General features: G+C 43.0%; 1 protein-coding gene and 1 long non-coding RNA gene across 10 annotated transcripts; one reads left to right on the top strand and one right to left on the bottom strand.

The window, feature by feature from the left end:
- Nucleotides 1–3,508: 3,508 nt before the first annotated feature.
- On the bottom strand, nucleotides 3,509–4,293 carry LOC111255400 (uncharacterized). The gene is made up of 2 exons (XR_002675467.2): nucleotides 4,153–4,293; nucleotides 3,509–3,989 (listed from the first exon to the last, which is right to left on the bottom strand). It is a non-coding gene; the product is annotated as an uncharacterized LOC111255400 (long non-coding RNA).
- Nucleotides 4,294–4,585: 292 nt separating this feature from the next.
- LOC147758569 (uncharacterized) lies at nucleotides 4,586–17,184 on the top strand. Of its 9 annotated transcripts, none has more exons than XM_086984591.1 (5): nucleotides 4,591–4,918; nucleotides 6,471–6,595; nucleotides 7,040–7,165; nucleotides 16,553–16,687; nucleotides 16,761–17,184. In XM_086984591.1, exons 3-5 carry the CDS (start codon nucleotides 7,150–7,152, stop codon nucleotides 16,871–16,873), a joined length of 264 nt encoding a protein of 87 aa, XP_086840717.1. In that variant the 5' UTR covers nucleotides 4,591–4,918; nucleotides 6,471–6,595; nucleotides 7,040–7,149; the 3' UTR covers nucleotides 16,874–17,184. The 9 variants fall into 9 exon arrangements, with proteins under 9 accessions (XP_086840700.1, XP_086840715.1, XP_086840717.1 ...); XM_086984561.1 differs by lacking the exon at nucleotides 7,040–7,165 and adding an exon at nucleotides 11,647–15,343 and having other exon boundaries at nucleotides 4,674–4,918; XM_086984558.1 differs by lacking the exon at nucleotides 7,040–7,165 and adding an exon at nucleotides 11,647–15,343 and having other exon boundaries at nucleotides 4,674–4,918; nucleotides 16,553–16,669; nucleotides 16,759–17,184.
- Nucleotides 17,185–21,452: the final 4,268 nt, after the last annotated feature.

Raw genomic sequence — 21,452 nt, forward strand, 5'->3', positions numbered from 1 at the left:
ACGACGAAAAATGCGTGTTGCGATGGGCGGAGTGAACTGATAGAGTATTTTGATCGCCATTAGTTCTGGAGTATTTCGAGCTTTTGCTCCAAACCGGCTCACACAATGGGTGCATTGGTCCTGGAAAGCGTTGCTATTTACGTTAGCGGTACCTGAACATATCGCTAGCCAGAGGCGCTATATCACTCATCGTTTTTAATCACGTGAGAGTTATAGTCATGTCCTTTAGTGGATAGCACGAAATCGATAGTAGACCCTAGAAGATCGACGTCTGCCATATGATTTTTCTTCTGATAGAAGTAATAGTTAATTACCTAAAAGTAATAAATTCACAAAGCCTTTCGAAAGAGAAAATTAGCATGGAAGCGGAAAAAAACTCGGTACTTTGCAACTGAATTAACTCTGCCGATTTTGAAATTTGCAACATTTGAACTATGCACTACTAGTAGGCTGTGAATACTCCAGTGTCCTAGAAACCGGTGAGTGAAATACTGAGTTTACTCCAGAAGAAATGACTTCAGAAGGTAAAACATTTTTTAGACTTGAACACCAATGCTTTGTTGGCAAATTTTTGGTCCTCGAAGGCCACAGCGCTGTGGAAATTTATCGACGGTGATTAGGTGAAGAGGCCTTGAGCGAAATCACAGAACTTGTATCTGTGTGGCATATTTTACGTGCAGTTTGCCAAATCTTTAGTCAATAAAGAGTCCGTTTGAAGCGTACGGTCGGCATCATCGAGCCATAGCCCAATCTCTACTCCCCAGCAGGAGAAAGCAGTAAAAAAATGGTATCGCTCTCGTTAGTTCAGTGATAGTGTTGAGGAAATTCGGACGTAAGGTGATGCTACTACCTGCAATGAACATTAGAGACATACACTACTACGAAGTACTCGCCGGAAATTAACGTGGCCTGCTTTTTCCAATAGCTCTGAAGAATTATAGATCATTTGTATGGCAGTCGAAAGCACGCACGCTGGTTAATTGATGGCAACGCCAGATCTTATCGTCATGACTCAATTTCTTCCTAGATTAAGCAAAGGAATATGTCAGGCTGGTTTAAACCCGATTATTCCCTCGATTTAAGTTTGTCTAATTACGGGCCTTTCCATAGTTTTAAAGATAGAGCAAGCATATCTTATTATCTGTCTACCTCGAGAAGCTATAGATAAAGAAATATATATGGGAACGTGAAGGGAGATATATAGCTGTCTAGAGACTGCCAGGGAGCTGGGACAAGTGTACATACAATAAAAAAAAGAGTACATGCAACACAAGTTATCGTTCCAGCCAAATTAATTTAAAAGTTATTCAAATTCTGGTCTGTAATAGCCTGATACATATATTCTTGGTAGTCAATCGAGTACAAGCAGTTTATTAGTAAGTGATGCGTCGACTAATTTAAGTAAAACTCCCTCGAAATTTTGGGCTTATCTATTTTTTGCTGAAGAACTCGCTATGTAAGGCATCGTTTCTCACTTATAATCCAGTAGACATAAAGGGGGCAGAGAAAATGTTTTGTTGAGCTGTTTTTTTTTTAAACATTTGTTAGCGTACTTGTAAGCAATATGATTAATTTTAAGTGTATTTTTTTTAATTTAATTTTTTTTTATGCTTTTAAGTTATGAATATTGTGCAACGCTTAAGTGTTGCCCGATTCCGAAAAAGTATGATAGAGTATCTCGAACCATCGAACATACTCTATGATTTCTCAGTTCACAATCGTTTTACTCAAGTATTCTACTAGATAGATCTAAAAACACCGCATCATATTATACAAAGGTTCTGTGTAAATGAAGCGTTTCAGATGCCACATCCGTTGAGTTAGATTTACAAATCTCTGATAATATTTTCAATATTTTGTTTTTCTCAGTTCTTGCACGGTGTTATGCGCGCCCTCTTTAGGTGGATAGTAGAGCCAACAGAGTCGCCTGTTCATAAGCGACACAGCAGGGACTTGCTTTCTGATGTGCAAAACAATTAGAAAGATCGACTACTATAGACCGAGATACTGTACCCTCATGAAGGCAGTATTAAGCCATAAATCCCTCACCTACTTCAGATTGCTAACAAACAGGGAACTTGTGCCAAGAATATATGGGAATATATGGGTGCTAGTTAGATATGTTATTTCGGGTATGCAATTCAGGCATTCATTCGATGGTCGATGTAACAAGGCCACAGGTAATTGACGGCCTAATGATTAGAGTTTGTTATCATTCTAATAACACATGTCTCAAAATCTAAACACACGTTACCAGCAACGTAGAACGTTTTGTTTGCTTTTACAATAGAGGAATAGAAGCGATAGATTTAGCGTAAGGGACATGGATTTCAACAGGCTTTCACAATAGTTCCCATTATGATAGTGATGCGAGCGCGTCTTACTGCTCCCGCGAGCTACTGTTGTCCTTGCAATGAACACGGTTGAAAAGTAAGCTCTAATAGAGTTGATTGAAATGAAGTCTGCTGTGTGACACCCTAAAAAGTACGGATAGACTGATGTGGCACACTGTCTGATTAATCAGCGCAGTGTTTGTTCCTTTTACGGGTGCCATTTAATTACAATGCGAACATAAGCAAAAGGAGACCTTGAACACGTTAAAAGTTCATTGACGCTGTACGCTTGTTGAAAAAAAAATCGAGACCCGTTGTATGATGTATGCGGTCTCGGCTAATTTTGTAGAATGAATACCTTAGAAAAGGAGCCAATATTTCTTAGAAATTAAAACAGCTTACTCACTAGCTTTCCTTATCTTAGAATAATCCCTATGATTTAATTGTGTATTTGCCAATTGTAAGGTGTAACTTGCTGAAGTCTGTCCGCAATACTGTATTGCAATTTTAACGTCTAAAACAACCGTTCTAGGCGTTGAAATAAATCAAAGAGTTTATAGGAACTTTCAAGCAAGGCGTCTCCAGGTATTTCTAGGCTGGTTGTAATAGTAATCTATTGTAACAGTGTTCGGTAACTTATAAACATGGTATATTTGAATGGGGTTGAAAATCTATAAACCATTAAAAGTCTATCTGCAACTGCATTTAAACTTTTCTAACACCTACTTCAGTTTAGCTTTTGTTCGAGGCGTGGTTCGTCACCTCAAAATCTTGATAATCTCTGTAGAACTTAAGGGCACTACAACGGCCAGTAACCGTAAATTTAGCATTTCTCATCACCAAAAGGGGCCTTCAGACATCCTCACTTATAAATACGCTAAATTTGAAAAATGTATGTGATCATAGGCGCATGTATAGGCTAAAGTTAACACTGAACTCTGCTAGCATGTGTAAAGTGCTGGTAAACGACAATAACAAGCTCACATTAGCGATTTCTACAGAGGTATAGAGTGGTGGAGTGGGTGCCTAGAAAATACTTCACATGTAATTTTAAATCTTATATCGTTACTTCTGATTCTGATCATACGATATGAGACTTTTATGATGACTTTCTAATTTTAGATACTTATAAAATGAATTTTTACTAATAAAATGAAATAAGGAAGCGACTGAAATAGAACGGCATTCTGCCACGTGTCGATGGAGCGTTAATGATCAAATGTTTATTTATACATTTATTACATATGGTTTTGATATGAGCTAGAAATCTCTGATATATAACTGAAAACGAATAGGAGGATATTTGTCTGATTAGAAGTAAGATTCCACCGTTTCTTTTTTTTCTTTGAAAATCTAGATCACTAGGTTAGTATTCGACCGACCAATACCAGGGTGCACTGGCCTTAGCACGCCAATAATTCACCATGTACGTCACGCAGTCCTATTCACACATGTCTCTCAATATCCACAACCAGCTTCCAGTTGATAATGGCACCGAGTAACTAGTTCCACAAGCCACAAAATGTAGGTGGTGGAGCTCGAACACAGTTTACTGGCCAAAGAAAGATTTCTTTCCTGACGAAGGTTCTTTACGGTCCAATGATACAGTGCGGTGTTTCCGGATGACAAAGTGGATCACAATCTCTACAGCTGTTGCTGAAATAACACCAACGACAAATAGCGCGTCGGCAAGAACACCGATAACGCATTCGCTTACATAGCCTTATCGTACACTCCTACACATCGACATATACGCCCGTACACAGAGGAAAATATCCACGTTCGAAGGCTAAACAGTAGAAATTGAAAAAATACTTACGCTGGCCAAGTTGGCCTTTGTTCTTATTGTAGTTAGTTGCTGCTACGGCAGAAACTGGCACAGTTGTCTGATGAAAACAAGTACAGCAGCTCAAGATATCTTCTCGAAGCAATTGCCTTGAGCTTACACATACCAATTGGAGGTGACATAAAATGATACAGAATGAACTTGTCCCAAGACTGACTGGCCCTACGGCGTTTTGTCTAGGCACAATTTTCCGTGATGGAAGCCGATTTTCTTTCCGTTGTTTCCTACTGCTGCCATGTTCGAATGCTTACCTTCTAGCTTCTATTCACCGTTTATACTACCACGGTTGTAGGTAGAGTGACAGCCGTTCGTTGTCACCACCGTTGCTATGACGTCACCGCTTTATAAACGCGTCAATGCAGTTGGTCTCCTCGCACCACAAACCGTCTCACAACGCCCATTCATTTTGCTTTCTCTTTATTTGTCGGAGACGAGCTAGCCAACCAGTGCCTCCGCTTTTATCGTGTAACGTTTGGGGTTTATCGCAAACTCAATCTCGTCGGCTCTCATGTGCCGTAGCACACGGAACCGCCACGTCCACGAGGACAAAGACATTCCTCCTAGATGTTTGGCTGCCAGCACAAAGAGCAGTCGGTAGCGAAGTCTACGCCATAATAACAGCACGTCGTCCTACGGCATGAAAGGCAAATCAGATATGGCGGCGGCAGCGGCAGCGGCAGCGGCGACGTGGCCAACGAACCAGCTGTGCCTACTACAAACAAGAACGACAGGTGGTAAGGTATGTTGCCTTTTGCATTGCGCTAGCTGCTTTTTTATTGATACACGAAGAGTGCATGGCGAGCCAAAAGGATAGAGGGCTAGATTCGAAACTATGTAAACCTGACGTATGCAAAACCATTGTGTGCTTATTAGGAGCGGCCTCTTCATAGTCGGAACGATTAGTTTATTGCTACCCAGAACGACTTTATGAACCTATCCAGACCCAATGAGGCCGGCGCGTAATCAATTCAAAATTATGAAACTGAAGAACGATGTGCTACTTGAGCACGTTTTCCATAGAGTTTATTTTATTGAGGATCAGAGAGTGGTAATGGAAAAGAACGCAGATTACGCAATTGTAATCATAGAGATGTTAAGAAGACAAACGCCGTAGTGGCTAAACAAATGCTTTTTTTTTTTTTAAATAAAGTGTAAAACCCCGTACATTTTAACTGGACAGTGTCTTATGAAAGTACGGTAGGTAACGAATAGTTTCATTGAGCCAGCTCATAAAAGTATCTTTGATTAAAACGCTAAATTACAAAAAAAGCGTAATTTACTTAGAAACAATAATAGATAATCTAGCTCAAAGCATCAAAGCAGACAATATTTCAGGATAGATTTAATCTTAATAACCTTGAACATATAAAAATTAGACCAAATACGCCTGATGGGATGTTTATATACTGTAGCTAGGAAACTGTGGCATGGACTAAACCAATAAAATGAAAAACACTTTACGGTATAACACACTACAGTAAAGAAGGGCACATTTAGACGAACCAAAATAAATGACGAAGGATTTTTTCTCGAAGGTTTTTACAGAACATCTGTTCACAAAAGTCACGACCTTATTCTTGATAACCTTTGGCTAATAGTAACGTCTAATACCTTCTGTAGGCTATTGGAGAAAGTCCTGCTTAGACAAGTAATTAAATTTCTAGGTAAAAACAGGACTAGTTATAAAAACCAATATAGATTTAGAACGGGCCGCAATGCGCAATTTTTATAGACTTTTTCGAACAAATCGTGATGAATAGGGAAAAAATAAACGCCATATTTTTAAATCCATATAAAACGTTCCGAAACGAAAGGCCGAATTAGCAATCTGTTTCTTTGGCCTAAGTAATATAGCTTGAACACTGGGCGACTCATATTTTTGGTAACTAAAAGCAACACGTGGCCCGAGCGAGGCTAGCTTTAGTTAAGAAATGAAAAAGGAGCCCCGCAGGAGTTGGAAGTGGAACCGAACTTCTTTTCGAAATAGTGCAACCCTCTGGTGATGCTTGGATCCTAACTACAAATATTGCGAGATATTACAACGCAAATGGCAAATGTCTAATTTACTGATATTTACTATTCTTTATACACATATTTTATCGAATCAAAGGACTATAATAACTCGGTGAATTATCTTAACCATCAGCATTGGCTCTTTTTTTTTGATGCTGGCCGGATTAACTGGCGGTCTTGGATTTCACCTGATTACCTCTGAATTGGGCTTAAATTCCTCCCTTCTAACCCAAAAACAGTAGCGGAAACTAATTAACACCAGTAAATTTCGTCTGCAGTTTTTTTTACAGGTAATCCTCTTCATGAAGCTCCGTTATAATTTGTACCATAAGCGTAGCTATAATTCGAATGATTCGCCTATTATAGCGCCAAATGTATTGGGCTGACGCAAAGAGTACAAAAAGTACGTACTCTATTGTAGATTTTCGGACACATAGGTAGCAGCCTTCGCTTCATTCGCTTGTTTATTTCTATCAGGCCTCCTCGAAGTCTACTAAAAATGAGAAAGGTGCTGCTTGTTTTGAAGTACTATTAAGTTTTTGTATGGTATAGCATGCGGTGTACACAAAAAGTTAAAAAAAGCTGAACTGTTTGAAAAGCAAAATCTTGTAAATAACAAATGTGTTTGACCACCTCACAGCTGTGAAGTAATATCTGTGAGAACCACACACAGTCAGTCTAATAATTTACAGGCCAAAAATTTAATATTTTGAGTTTTACGTCCCAAGTAGCACTGGCCTACTCTTTGCAATGTGGCTTACATTGACCTGATATTTTTAGACCGGGCAGAAGTATGCATAAAACGTAGATCACTCATTTACTTAGTCGTTTCTCTGCCATCATCCAGCACAACAAGATCCAAACTCAAACGTGAAGATTGAGGCAGATGAAAAGAGCGAATATCACCCGCTCGATAGCGATCGCCTTCACTCACGAGATTGGGCGCACAAATGACGGATGTTCAATACTCGAGGTGCAAAGTCTTCTCTTTTCAGCCAAAATATTTTATCAGGTGACACTTTCCCTGAGATCTGAAAGTTAATAAATAACTGTTTCTTCTACTACAAGATGACGACGCCGGGGAGGAGTATTATGCATCTGAATCTAGATAGCTTCTAAATATTTTTTAACGAAGCTCGCGACTGAAAAAAAAGCAATGCCATCGGCGACAGCCGAATCAGCCTAATATTACATCAAGTTGACGCAAAAGAATTGACCTTATCAGTAAATTTTTTTTAAAAACCTTACGCGCGGTTGATCGAATAGAGTCAGGAACGTAAACAAAAAAAAACTGATACTTCGGCCACGGTCAGGGATGAAAACCTTTTTTACATTTCGATGGGAGGTCGACATTCCGCTAAAGGACTGGTTCCCGGTACAAAGCGAAGTGTTCTTATGCCCGGGTTCGAACCTAGATCACAACGTATCCCTGAATTAAGCAGGCAAATACGTTACTCACTGGGTAATACTCACGGGAATAGGAGTAAAAGCCCTAGAGACGAATAGTGTCAGCCTCTTCACGAGTTGTTGGCAGCAATGAAGCCTGCGCCCGACAATAGTTGTGCAGGCGATGGAACCCGAAAGCTGGAGAACGACTGGCCGTCGGAGAAGCAGACCGAAAATACACAAGTCACCGGCCAGATCGCCGTAGAAAGTAGGCTATTTTTGAAGCTATCGTTAGCACCAGAGGTAGCGTTATAAAGTTGTCCACGTGGTCATAGGCGCTAAACCAAGGGACGGAACGGAAAACTCAGCTGCGAAGTATTAATATCAACAGAAGGAAGCTTTACATATTTTGTAGGCCAAATGTTTATTGTACAAGGAGCAAGCGGCCATCTACTACACGAAGTTGCCAGATTCGGACCGTGAACACTTTATGAAGGGCACGCGTTTCGTATGTAGTACGATAATAGACGCAAATAGGCGCCTGGTAGGTACTGCCAGCAGCCCTTGATGCTTCCCAGCAGCAGCAGCAGCAGCAGCAAGAAGCTAAGTCCAGAGTGGGTGGTAGCAATAGCTGAGTACCACGATCGGGAGCGTAAATAATGAACAGCGATCAGTTTGGACGCAGTTAGGGAATAAAAACCTTCGACGTTTGCCAATATGCGCGATTTATGGCTTAGTCCTTTACAACATGAGAAATACTATCGCGCTTGTTGCCTACTATGGCGATGGACTGCAGCTCTATTGAAGACGCTATTGCAAGCGCTAGGACCGGACACGACGCACAGCCGCTAGTCAGCCGAAAGGATGCAAAACCGTTCAGACGTCGAAACCGTTCGAGGATTGGCGACGTTGAATTCTTGTTAACTGAATAAATCAATTAAATTGTAAAGTTACTTGATTAAATCATTTCATTGACATAAGTACTTCATTTAATTTCTATTAATTAATTATTAAAATTAAGTAATAATAATTAACTAAGTTAGCGTTACTTGAAAAGGTACATAGGTCGATCAACGATTGTCGGACGGTATAGACCCTTACTAAAGGCGATCTGCTTTTACAATGGGCCATATTACATCCCTACAATTGCATCGTGCTATCGTGCACAGTATTGTAGGTACGTTATAACGAAAGCTACTGTATTAATCTATTAATGCATTGGATATCCCTTAGGGCTGCTTCGTGCCGTATCTGTAATATAGCATCAGAAATACGTAAACGCTTTCGTTTCCCTGAACGCATTGAAACGTCATTACCTTCTTTGATTGGTTCGCGATCTAACCAGCGTTCGCTTGCTCGAGTAACTGATAGGTTGTGCGGCCTGGCAGGAAAAAGATAATTTTCAATAGAAAGACCAACATAGCAACAGTAATGTAGCATAGCAGCATTTAAATTGAGTTTATCGGTAGCATCATTTAGTACGGATTTAGCAGGATGGGCTTGAATCCGTGGCACCTAAAAATATCTCCAAGTGTGACCTGCTTAATTAAATTATCTGAATAGAAGCTGGGGCAAATGTCAAGGTAAAGTTCTTATGTATCCATTCTATAGGAACCAAGTGAGAAAAAGAATGTTACCCATTAGTTCGTCTAAGGATATTTAGCTGGTGCAAGAACCCCAATACTTGCACCCTTTCTAATTAAGCATAGGGTTGATGTGGCGCTCTTGAGATAGAACACATGATGAGGTCAACAAAACGTACGACCTGCAGGTGTATTACGTGTGTCGGGCTTTATAGGATGGCTTATATTCAACTTCGGTTTTCCTTCGTTTATACTTCTAAATACTATTCTAAAACACTATTTTGTCCCTACATGACGTACGGCATTGCTTTTTGATTTCACGATGGCTATTTTCAGTAAAAAAAGAGCATATTTAATACCTGCTATACGTTTGTTTTTGCCACACACAATGGCACCTATAGGCGAAAGAGGAGCCTTTGGCTTTTAGCACTACTGCAGCGGCCGAAAACACAAACTACAGAGGAGAGTCAAAAATACCTATAACAATTGAGATCAGACAGTTAATTTTATCAATGCACTGAATTCAGAAGTACGGGAAACTGTAGAGTTGTGATTTCCTCGCTTTAATAATTTAAGCACTACTCTTACAAGATAGACGGTTTAATACTTACAATAGCTAACTTATTACTGAAACATTTACATAGAGTGAAGTTCGGCTTCTAAGGGACATAATTTAATAATTTAACCAATCGTTGCCTCGGTACCAGCCGACCAATTCGCAATGTTACTGCTACGGGCCAGCAACTGAACAATTCCATTTAATCGAAAGGTTAAGAAACTACTAACTAATTAACGAACGATAACTGGTAATTGGATAATGGACAAGTAATATCAGTTCGACGGTTGCAATGTTTAGCAACACACGAAACACAAAAGAACCCAATTTAGATTATCACTTGCTAAGGAATTGATAGCGGCAGCGGTCGTACGAGCACGTGTCAAAAAGAAAACAGATGGTAGAGGGCGACAAGAAGTCATCAAAAATTAGAGTGCATGAGATACAGGTGCAAGTGGCTCGACTCGAATGTTGCTGAATGATTCTTTGGCAGAATTGGTTGGAGCCACTACCATTAGCATCTGGACCAGTCGTCGAAGATAGTATGATACAACCCCGCTGTCAGCTAAGAGGGCCAGCTATAAGGTCTGACACGAGCGATGCGGACATTGGTTGGGACGGAAGCTTTTCGATAGGCATTGTAGCTGAGCAAGGCACGTAGAACAGCCAACCGGCCTTCGATGGCATCTGGATGGCCCAAAAATGCAATAAAAATATCTCTCATAACAAATGGTGGCTCTCCGTCCATAGATCTCGGATCTGTAAAGAAGACGGCCGACGGAGGGATGGACAAACTGGCCTACAAACGGAAGATAAAAACAGACCAGCGCGGACAACAGCGAACGTCTTTTGTAGCCGGTACCGCTGTTGATGTCTGTGCCGTGCGAATTAGTCTGGCAAAAAGCGGGCATGGATAGCGAGTACCACTGCTGAGGGGTAGTAAGGAGACAAGAGAATGGGTAGAAGGGGCCAGGAGAAGAGATGAAATAGTCACACGAAGAAAAAGCAAAGCAACAGAGGCACAACCGGATTGTATCAGCACACTAGTCTATAGCCAAAGTAAAGGCTTACTTTGAGCTGCTTTGTGCGTACGCGTATGTGTGGGGGTGGTGGGGTGGGCTGGGCTCTATTGTGTAGTAGCGCGACTCCTGCGTGATGCTACCAATGTTGTTTAATTGACAGAGAACGGGATATGATAGTCGAGAAAAGAAAGATATGGGAAAAAAGTCATGAGAACTGTGGGGATCCTGATCGTGAATGACGCTTGCCGTCATCCTCAATGCTTTTGAACTGCTCTTACTCCGCTTTTGAGGCCATCGGCACTGATATACGCAAGTAGCTACAGATAGTGATAACTGGACGTATACATTGCTACCGCTACTCCCAAATCCCTTCCGTCATTCTTTCCGAATTGAGCCTGCTGCGTCAGGAAGGACCGAAAGTTAGAAACTTTGTCGAGACAAGACGCATGTACTATGAAACCAACTGAAAGCAACAGAAGGACGAGAAGCTCGCTCAACACATCATGCTTTTTTGTGTTCTGCGTGTAGACCTCCTAACATATGATTAGGATCTCCTGATGTTGTACAATATATAGTTAACGATCAATAGAGTTTCTTAAACAGAAAAGACAAACCCAAATGAAAGTGGTAATGGAATTACAAAAACACACAGAACACGGGATCAAGGCAGGATAAGTGGTACTACATGTCCTAATAAGTAAACGTATGGGAAAATCCTCTTGGTCTTTTTTTTTAGTTTTTTACTCCCTACCATTTTCACTGCGACATCTGCTGGTCTCACTAAGCAGTAATAATAGTTACGTCTTCTTACGACATGCAATCCATACTTATTTCTCATCATCCCAAAATATTGATTTTAAGCAAAAAGAGCAAGCGTAACATGCAGCATACGCTTCTGGCTTTTCAGAGGAGATGATCGATTAGGAGTGACAAGAAATGAGGGACTCTTACGTTGGCCACCCTTTGCTAGCTGTTTGTTCGCTAGTTAGTGCTGAGTCATGCGCGCGTTAAGCGGAGATTGTCAATGTGTGATAGTAAGATCACTAGAGATCTATAGCCAGCAGCAGACTTTACTATACTTCCCCTCGGCTACTGCATCAGAACTATGGTGTGGCAGTATGTACTAGTAGGGCAGTAAAATACTGGTAGGGGATTGTTGGCAAGCTTTAGCTTTGTAGGTCCCAGCGGTGCAATTCAGCGCAACCGATCAGTGGGAAGTACCCGTAATAGCCTGTCTTCCCCTTTTCCGTAATGCAGCAGAAGCTGATGAAGCAAAGTTGCAGCAGTACCGCCGACGAGAAAACGGTGCGTTTTGGCCCCGCTGCTTGGCCAGTTAGCCAACTGACTTGTGCCTTTAGACGCCTAACCTGAAATGCTGGAATCATGGCCGCCTGCCTGACGTGAATCTCAAGCAGTGTCAGCTGTAACTACTGCAAGTGCTTTTCACGTTGAGCACATCGCATCTCCATCACTCGTTTGTACCGACTACTGGCGTGTTCCATTCTTTTTTTCCTTCCTTTTACCGTCGTTTTCTAGCCCCTCAAACTCACAACGCCCTACCCCATTGCCAATCGGGGTTGCATCCTTTGAATTCGTATCTATGTCAGCTCTCCAATAGAACTCAGATGTCCATCGTTGGTTGGCCCTACGTCGTTAGAGTCGTTTTCTTTTCATTCAGAAAGCAACGTTGAACGAAAGGGTGGCGCTTCCGTTGGCCGTCTGTCATAGTTCGCCTTTGAACGCCGAACAGGAACAGACGAGCGGGCAACTGGACGGATAGGGCAGATAGGAGGCAAGTGAAAGGGAAAGTACTGCAGTAGCATCTTTGGGTTCGGACTACCATTCGCTTTTTGTTGGAGGATGCCAGCTCCGACTGATCTTCTAAGGGGAAACGACCGACCAACCCGACCTCTAGGCTAGCTACTATGCTTTGATAAGATCTTTTCGATCACCCATCAGCCCAACAGAATATCACTCTGCTTCTCCTTTTCACTGGAGCTCTGTGGAAACGATGGCGGTGACGACTTGGTTCGACCTTACGCATTCGTCCGAATTTTAAATGACCTGCCAGTAATAGCAGCCTTACTGGGGAAAGGACCTTCCGGCATAACCTATCTAGCTATACAGTCACGCACAGAGACGGAAGTGATGTTCAACGATTCGCCTCTCTCTTTACAGCTCCAGACGTTCTCGACAGACAAGTGTTGTTGCTGAAAAGCCCGTGGCCTAGCGGTTATCTCTCCTAGTTTTACTCAAAAAGCTCGCAGGCTGTCAAGTCGTGCCTTGAGCAACTTTTGATTATATTGTTACAGAAAAAAACGCGAGCTCATTGAATATTTGGCGTTCAGCAGCGAGCTGGTAACAATCATCGATCGTTGGGCTAATGCAACTATAATTTACTAGCCTCCTCGAGTCATTAAGATTTTTTGTATTCCTGAACACGATGGTCGTACTCAAGGGCAACTTAGCACAGTTGCTAAGTAAACCAGAGTCAGGCAGTAGGACTTCAGCATGTAAGGTCTATCATCATTTGCCATCATGAGCCGAGGACGCGTCGTCGCTTTTGCGACACCAAGAATAACACCATGTCTCCAATTCTCTCATGTACCCATTTTTGTTCATGTTCTCCTGTTCGGGATAATTACCTGCAGGTTGCTACCGGCCATGGACCAGAAGCTTAGTAGATCTATTGTTAGACCCGTCATGCCTAATGGCAAGGACGACGAAGCAAGGATTCTCAGTGTCTTACGCAGAGAAAGAAACAGAGGAGATGAACATTCTTACTTATTACATGATGAGCACGGTTCATTCTCGTTTGCTTCGTTCAGCACGGCGTCTTATGGTTGCTACTAGGGTATAACGTGCACGAGAAACTCTGTACGCCGCATACCTACGACATATAGCGCAGTCTTTTTTTTTATAAAGATAGTTAAAAGAACGTACTTCAAGAATAGCGGCAGATAGAAGCAGGCCAGAAACGACGCCGAAGACGACAGCGACTATTTCTCTTTTCTGACTCCGCACCACTGGGAGGGACAAATGTATCTAATATGTCGGCCTATCTTTAAGTGCCCCATTGCTTTTCTAACGGAAACAGTGTTTACTTACATGGCTGGCGATTTTAATTAAAGGGGGAAAATGACTTAACCGTCTAATAAAGATATCTGTACCAACATCACTTCCCTGATGTCGTTCTTGGGAAAAAAGTAAAATCAGGAAGTATCTAGATGGAAAACAGAGGATGGATTTATTCTTTAAACGATAGTTAGCAGGAAATCGCAATTTGATTTCCATTTTCCTCTGTGCATGCTTTCCGCAAGGGCTATTTGGGTTAGAAAAAATATGTAGCTCGATTTGTACGATATAAATATTTATATGATAAGCAAGACAAAATATTGCAATAAGGCGAAACCATGTAAAGTAGCGAAGTGGAAAGAAGCTTAGGTCTTGCTCTTTTTTGCCGTCTGCTTTGTGTGGCGACTGATATCCGACTTAAGTAAGTAGTTTAATGATCCTTAACGCAATAATCCTGTCTGAGGGGCAAGTCAGCTACGGTAGGATGTCATATCATCCATTTGATATTGTTTTTTTGCAGCTTAGTCCGCATTAAAGAAACTAGTGACTCCATAGATGGGGGGGCAAAGAATAATCGTCGAAGTGATTTGGGTCGAGGAGGCTAATAACGAGAAAATAGTTAAATTATGCGAACAGCAAACACAAATGACTGAAGTTGCTAACGTTTGACGGGCGTCCATCCTCTTGTACCAATATATAGTTGCCACAGTTTCACAAAACATTGGTAAGAACGTAGCTACAGTAAACACGATAAGCAAAGTACAAAGTTCGTCAGCCACTGGCGGTAGCTCGGAAGAGCACGGGCAGTGTATGTAGATGCGTATGAACGTTTATGGATCCCTATTTCTGTGATTATACGACACGTAGGACAGAGAGATGCAGGATAATGCAAACAGACTGGTAGCTTTTGGGTACAATCTTCTAACGTTAGCTGTGGTCGCTGCAATTGCTAACGGAATAGTTTCGCCAAGCAACCTTGCGTGGATTTTCTCGTGGCAGAAGCTTCATTCTCTTTGTTTATCTTATTCTATCCCTTTAGTGTAAGCTGGTTTGGAGCCCCAAGACACTTGATCTCTTTTGTCAGCCTCTCTTTCGTCGCTGACTAACTCCGTTAGGCCTTTACCACCGGTACTAGCGCTACTTCTCCTTTGTCCTTTATCCCTTTCCCTGTGTTCCTTCAAAGTCAATTATGTGGAGATCTGGAAGGCTTTGACGGTATGTGCCGCCTGCAAATCTGCCGGTGCCGCTGGCAAATCCGAGTCCCACCATTGCCGCGAGCGCTCGTGCTGCACGACAGTGCCGGCTGCGGCGATGCCGCTGGCGGCAGCAGCAGTGTTCGTGTGGCTGCAGCGGCCGAACTTCCGAGATATAATTGCATTACCACTCGTTGTGGCCGCATACGGTTCGCGTGGGCGCCGGGCCCATCGAATCGAGGCAACGGTGGATCCGGTGATAGAAGAAGGCCTTTCTGGCCGTTACGAGGAGAAAGCGCTTGGACAGCCAGCATCGCGGGAGATAGTGCAAGAGCCGTAAGAAACCTGCCTGTTCAACCTCCATAACAGTAACATCATTTCATGGGCCTTTCTCTTCCTGTAGCGTTTTTACTTTTTCGTTCTTCACTGCAGCGAGGGCAGAAAAAGTAGCCTCACTATTGTCAGCCTTACTTCCGACCTTAATCACAAAACCGGAATAGGTGCAAGTAGTGACGGTCATCAATAAATCTGTTTAGTAGATGGCGGATAGATCTATTAGTCAGTCAATCAGTCAGTCATGTGACTGGGCATGTCACATATGACAAGCTGAAAACCAGAAAGATAATTATATACTTATTGCTCAACGAACTGAGGCGTCTTTCTGATGCTGGAATTACCCGGTAGGATCATAGGCACTGATGAATCTAACAAAGCTCTCTATTCTTGCTGTACAATTACCATTCGAAATCTTCTTTAACCTTCGGATCGATGATACTAGCTACTGGGCAAATACGCTTAGCGTACTGTGATATTGCTTATTTACATGTATTTGCCATGGGGTTTGATATTATCTGTAAAACGATGTAACGACTTGGTCTAACAGATGCCATCGTCGACGTTCCTTTTCGCGTACCTGCATCATGTAAAGATTGGCTTTCGTGTACAAAATCATAATGTAAAACATTCTAGAACAATAATAATCCATATTCCAGTGTGAACAAATGCCACATGCTGTCTTAGAACTGCTGTACATATATTCTATAACAATATAATATAGATTATGAAAACTTCGTATGCGTATCGTCTGGTTAACGTACCTATATGCACCCCGTATGCACTTACTTAAGGGAGTAGCACGTTTTATGGGCGCAATAGAGCAACGTCTGACTATCTAGACGCTCTTTTTTCGTTGGATATTTCCATTCGTCGGACCGCTTGTTTATCTGCTTGACGACACAGTGTTGAAACAGCAGCAGGGCTGTTTCTGCCACTGCTGCTTTTTTGCCCTCCACCGTGCTAAGTAAAAGGGGGTACAGCAGTAGCAACACAACGAACAACAGGCGCTCCAAACCCACTGGTGGTCATAACAGCCATCACCATGGGACAGCAAGTCGATAGTTATAAAGGACGAAATGTAGTCACCCTGTCAATTCATTCTGTTGCTCTTACCATTCCAAACAATTCGATAGCAATATATGGATAAGGCAGACACTGGCCATGAGCAGTCGGTAATAATAAACCTAATGTCTGCGGATTGGCCAATAGGAGCCATGGCGCCAATCAACGATGTCGCACTGGCCACCGAACGGACAGACAGACAGACAGACAGACAGACGGACGGACGGACGGACGGACAGACGGACGGACGGACGGACGGACGGACGGACGGAAGGACGGAAGGTAGGTGGCGCCACCTTAAAAGGAAACTTGTCGCTCGGTCGACATCAACATGACTCCGCCTTGTGTGTTTCAGGAACCAACAAAGATGTCGCGGCAATCAATATGGATAAAGTCAGTCCGAGGACAGCGGAAAAAGAGTGCGGGCAAGGAGTGGCAGAACAGGTAGAACGCGTCAACTGTGTCTGAGCGGAAAGGCTTGACTGAGATTCCTTTATAGCTTGGCCATTTAGTTCAGTTTACCGGAAAGCGCGACAGATCCAGAGCACAGGATAGTGTATTCCGTCACCCGCGATTCACGGCCGACCTGCAGCCAATGAAGAAGACAATGTCAGAGGCCAATAGGATGACTTCACCTGGCAGAGAATAGTTTTAGAATGGTTCAATGGCATGAGAAAGGAGAACACGCGAGAAATATTTATGGGGATGAACAAGTCCTATGGCCAATAGTACTTCTATATAAATAAAAATTGTTTTAATTGCTTATGGTCAGCTATTTATCTTACGTGTCTCTATGTGTGTATATATAATATAAAAGGAGAAAGACTAAGAAAAGTGCGCATCAATTTGCATTGCTAGCAAAAATAGAACAGTTTAGGATTAAAGATTGCTGCTATAAGGTACATGCAGATAGGCAACACCAATGGTTATTATCTTTGTTTATATATGTGGCTGTCCATATAATCTAGAATTCTCCTTATTGGCAATATTCTTCAGTAATGTTTAGCGTACCATGGATAAATGCCGCTATACTCCGTTTGCCCCCCTTCCCCCCACACCTTTAAGGCTAGCAGCGTTAATCAAGCCTAAAGAAAAACCACTTCTAAATATAATTTTTCTTTCGTCAAAGTGACTGATTCCGCTGTAATGGAAAAAATGTTGCTATTCGATATTGCAATCACACCTATGCCAAATTGGGTTCACAGTGCCTTTGCTATAGTTTTTTACGACTGCTCAAACCCGTCACTGATCGTAACGCGCAGCTGCAGGATCAGCACACGTATTTCCGAACGTGACTGCCTAAAACAGTAACAAAAAGCGATTCATCTCCACAGTTGTTTGGCATATCACTGCTTACGACGGCAGTAAGACAACAAAATCCAGTTTATATAGAAGATGCAAAAATAAGAAGCACAAACTCTGGTTTAACCAATCTAATTCGCACGAAAACGCTCGGCGTCACCGCCGCCTATCAGGAATTTGTGTCGGATAGACAAAAACTGGGAAGCTTTCACTAACCGACCAGTGTACGCTTAACTCGACGCATGACGTTCCCAGACATGACATACAAAGAGAAAATGAAAAGACGTTGTTCTATGCTGTCTACATTAGCAATGGCGACACCAGGCCCTGTAGGTACTACAGAAACATAGCATACGGTTCTGTATCCTTATTCGTATGTGTGTGTCTGTGGTTGTTCGAAACGAACCGAAGCTTAGAATCGTTTTCAGTGGCTTTTCTGCTCTGCGAAGCCGTTTGACTTGTGTCTATTTGTTTGTTGCTATTTCTGCGGAGACAGAAAACAAGCGCTTAGGGAAAACGATAGGAGACGACCCCGCGTGCGCGGATAGAAAACCGGCGTCTACATAGCATTCTTCACACAAGCTACGATAGCTGCACAGTTAGATTTTCTAATCCAACCGGTAAAAAGGATAATTTCCTAGTGCTAATCGAGTGTGGCAGCAGGCGAGCGCGGCAGAAAACAAAGCTGTATATGCAAAGAAACTATACATAGGAAGAAAAACGAAGTGCGCCACCAGTGGCCGCATTGGCTTCATCCTCATAGTGGTAGTAAGCGTCGGCGAGAACATGGCTATACATTTTAGAGTACGCACTTCACTCTGGCTAACATTAAGGGGAATGACTGGTTGGGAAGGTCTTTATAGTGAACGCGTGCTTGACTTATTTTGTTGTTGCTACTACGCTTGCACAAAGATTCGTGTGTATGTATATGATTTCGGGCGGGGAAAATGCTGTCTAAGGCTCACCAACTCACCAGTTGCTCCCTCCACACGCCTGTCGCTCTCACCGGCTTGTAGCATTGGCTGATGTTAATACTAATATGGAAAGCTGGAGCGCAGGGCCAAGGCAAAGTCTTGAAGGCGATAGGCCGGTTATTAGCTAGCGGTTGGTTGTCTGTTTGGGAAGGGATTTAGCATGCTCTTTGTTTCCTAACTTCCTCACTGTTGGCGCACTCCTTCTCGATGGTTGCGCCAGCGGCAGCAGCGGCGTCAGCCGTAAAAGGCGGCGCCGGCAAAAACAGCCATGGTGAACGTGGTGGCCGGAATCACTAATCTCCTTTTCCAGCCGTAGCATCAAGGAAGTAAGGAACAAAACAGAAAAGCACAAGCAGGCGGCGTCGAACAGCAGCGCCAACAGCACAAAACGTTAGGTTATGGAGAACAAGGTAAGTAGACCGAGGGTAAGGCCGTAAGGAATTGTGGTTGTTTTGTGACTTTGTTTGTACCAAGAGCCACTGTTACCGCCATCGCTCGTATGTGAGCAAAATACGCTCAGAAGCTCTACTTCAATAATACTCGAGCTCATGTACCTACTCCCATCTTGCCTAGACCCCTGCTCCCTATAGGACTGCATTTCATCATCTTCGACCTTCTCTTCCCCTCAACAAAAATCGGCTGTGGTAAATGTATTGTATGGCTTATGAAAAATGGATATGTATGCGTTATGCAGGCCACAGGACAATAACAATGTATGTATAAGTGAAACGCATCGTAGGAAGAGGACAATGACGCTGGTGTTTAGTTTCCACCTGTAATGACTATCGAAAATCGAACGGTCACAAAACGTTATACATCGTTAAGCAAAATTCACAATGTAATAGGGTGCCTCAGTATTAGCCTAAACAGGATGCTAGATTGTGCTGGAACAGATCATCGCTGTAGTCACGATTGCGCAGACGATTTAATAATAGGACAATTTTTTTATTGCTCTACTCAGGCACTTTTAATAGTTATCGTGCTGCGAGCTTTGTTATATGGTGTCATGTCTACACCAACCTTTTGAAAATTCTTCTTTCGAGAGAATAGACACAGTTCAGCGAAGCGTCAAACATTATTGAGAGGTTTTCCTGCATCTCTCGCATCCTGTAGCTTGCAACGTATATATTTAAAATACATTTCCGAACTCGCCTACCTTGAGGCCTACTTACAGATTTGACTTCAATGGGACGTCGTGTTTGCCAGGGAAATACTTCCCAAGAAAATGTTGTGTTGAACAATGGGAGACACCCGTTTGCTTCGTCATTGATAAATGCAGTATACAAACTGTTGTTCTTTGGCTTCGATCCTCTGACCATGGTTCTCCTTTATTTATCATGTGCTGTTCAGAGCCAGCAATGTTACTCACGATAGCAGTAGTAATGTGAGTGCTTTTGGCTTTTCATGGCCTCCGGCTCTTGCGAAACGGACAGACCCCTACTCACTGCCACCATCCGCCCCCACCCGAGTGGTAGCGGAGTCAACGCGCGATATTTACTTTCTGGCTAAGCGGAGCTGTTACGGTGTCGCATCATCTAATAGCCGATGGATCGACTCTCTCGTGCTCCATCAAAGTAGCATGTTACTTTTTTTACGGTTTGCTTTAACCGGCGACGCTACTGCGTCCTCTGTGTATGTGAGTTCTCCGTCGGCTCTGCCTTGGATACCGTCTTTGCTACTTTGGTTCCGGGATCAGTCAGACTCCGCTCAGGGGTCCGTGAGGATCGAAGGAGGCTAATGGGCTCAGTACTCGGAATACTCGCTGCTGGTGCCTCTGTTGTTGCGACTGTTAAACAAGCCAACGGCCACACTAAGGATCAGCATTTCCACCGCCGCACATTACGATCAAGGCTACGCGACAGGTGGTTTTGAAGAGTCGAACTAGGAAAGTCGCTGGCCCAGAGTGAAGGTGTTCACACAACCACACAGACGAGTATGGTGTTCTGCAAGGTCTCTAAAGTCCTGCAAAAAGGCTATAAGGTTTTAGTTGATCTCTCGGTAAGCTACATGGGTTATTTTAGTGCCGACAAACCCAGCTGGTGAACTGCTCGATCCAGCCTTTAACAAAATGTTAGACTGCTGTTACTCCTCGCTGTCTCCCTTCGGCCTTTGCGAGAATTCAACGGACTTCTAGGAATACACGATACGACTACTGCCGGTACGTGCACTCTGTTGTTTTGCTGTAGGGCACCAGACGCAGGGAATACGCCAGACACCAGCGTACAACAATGTGGCAACGGCACCAGCAATATCTGGGGCGGCAGTCCACAACGGTGTTAGCTATGCGAATGACAGTATTGTTTCTTAGGGACATCTAGAAGCTAAACGTCAGGGAATGAGGTGGGCGACTCTAGAGGGTCAAAAAGGCCGCGTTTGTTGTTCCCGGGAGAGATCCACAAAGATCTTGGTCGAATATAACATGGCCTGTTTGGAAATGCTGTCACCACTGCAGCATCTGTTATGTTGGTGCCATGCCGTCGGAGTCGGCTAGGGCTTACCTTTTCTTCTTTTGGCGCTTCGCTTTTGTCCTCATCGCTTTTCCTATCCCTTACGGCCTGCTCCCCCTCCCCTTTCTTGGCTTACTTCATCTCCTTCAACCACAAAAGTAACAGCAGCAGCTACAGCTCCTTTTTCCTCCATAACGCTTTTAAATCCAAAACAAGTAATCCGTCTGCGGTCGCAAAGACATGGAACGAGTCGAGCCGTAGCGTCGTAGCAATTCTAGATACTTGAGGACGACAGTCGTACAGCCAACACCAGAGAATACCGTT

This window comes from Varroa destructor, unplaced genomic scaffold, assembly GCF_002443255.2.
Source record: "Varroa destructor unplaced genomic scaffold, Vdes_3.0 BEIS01000001.1, whole genome shotgun sequence".
Classification (NCBI taxonomy): domain Eukaryota; kingdom Metazoa; phylum Arthropoda; class Arachnida; order Mesostigmata; family Varroidae; genus Varroa; species Varroa destructor.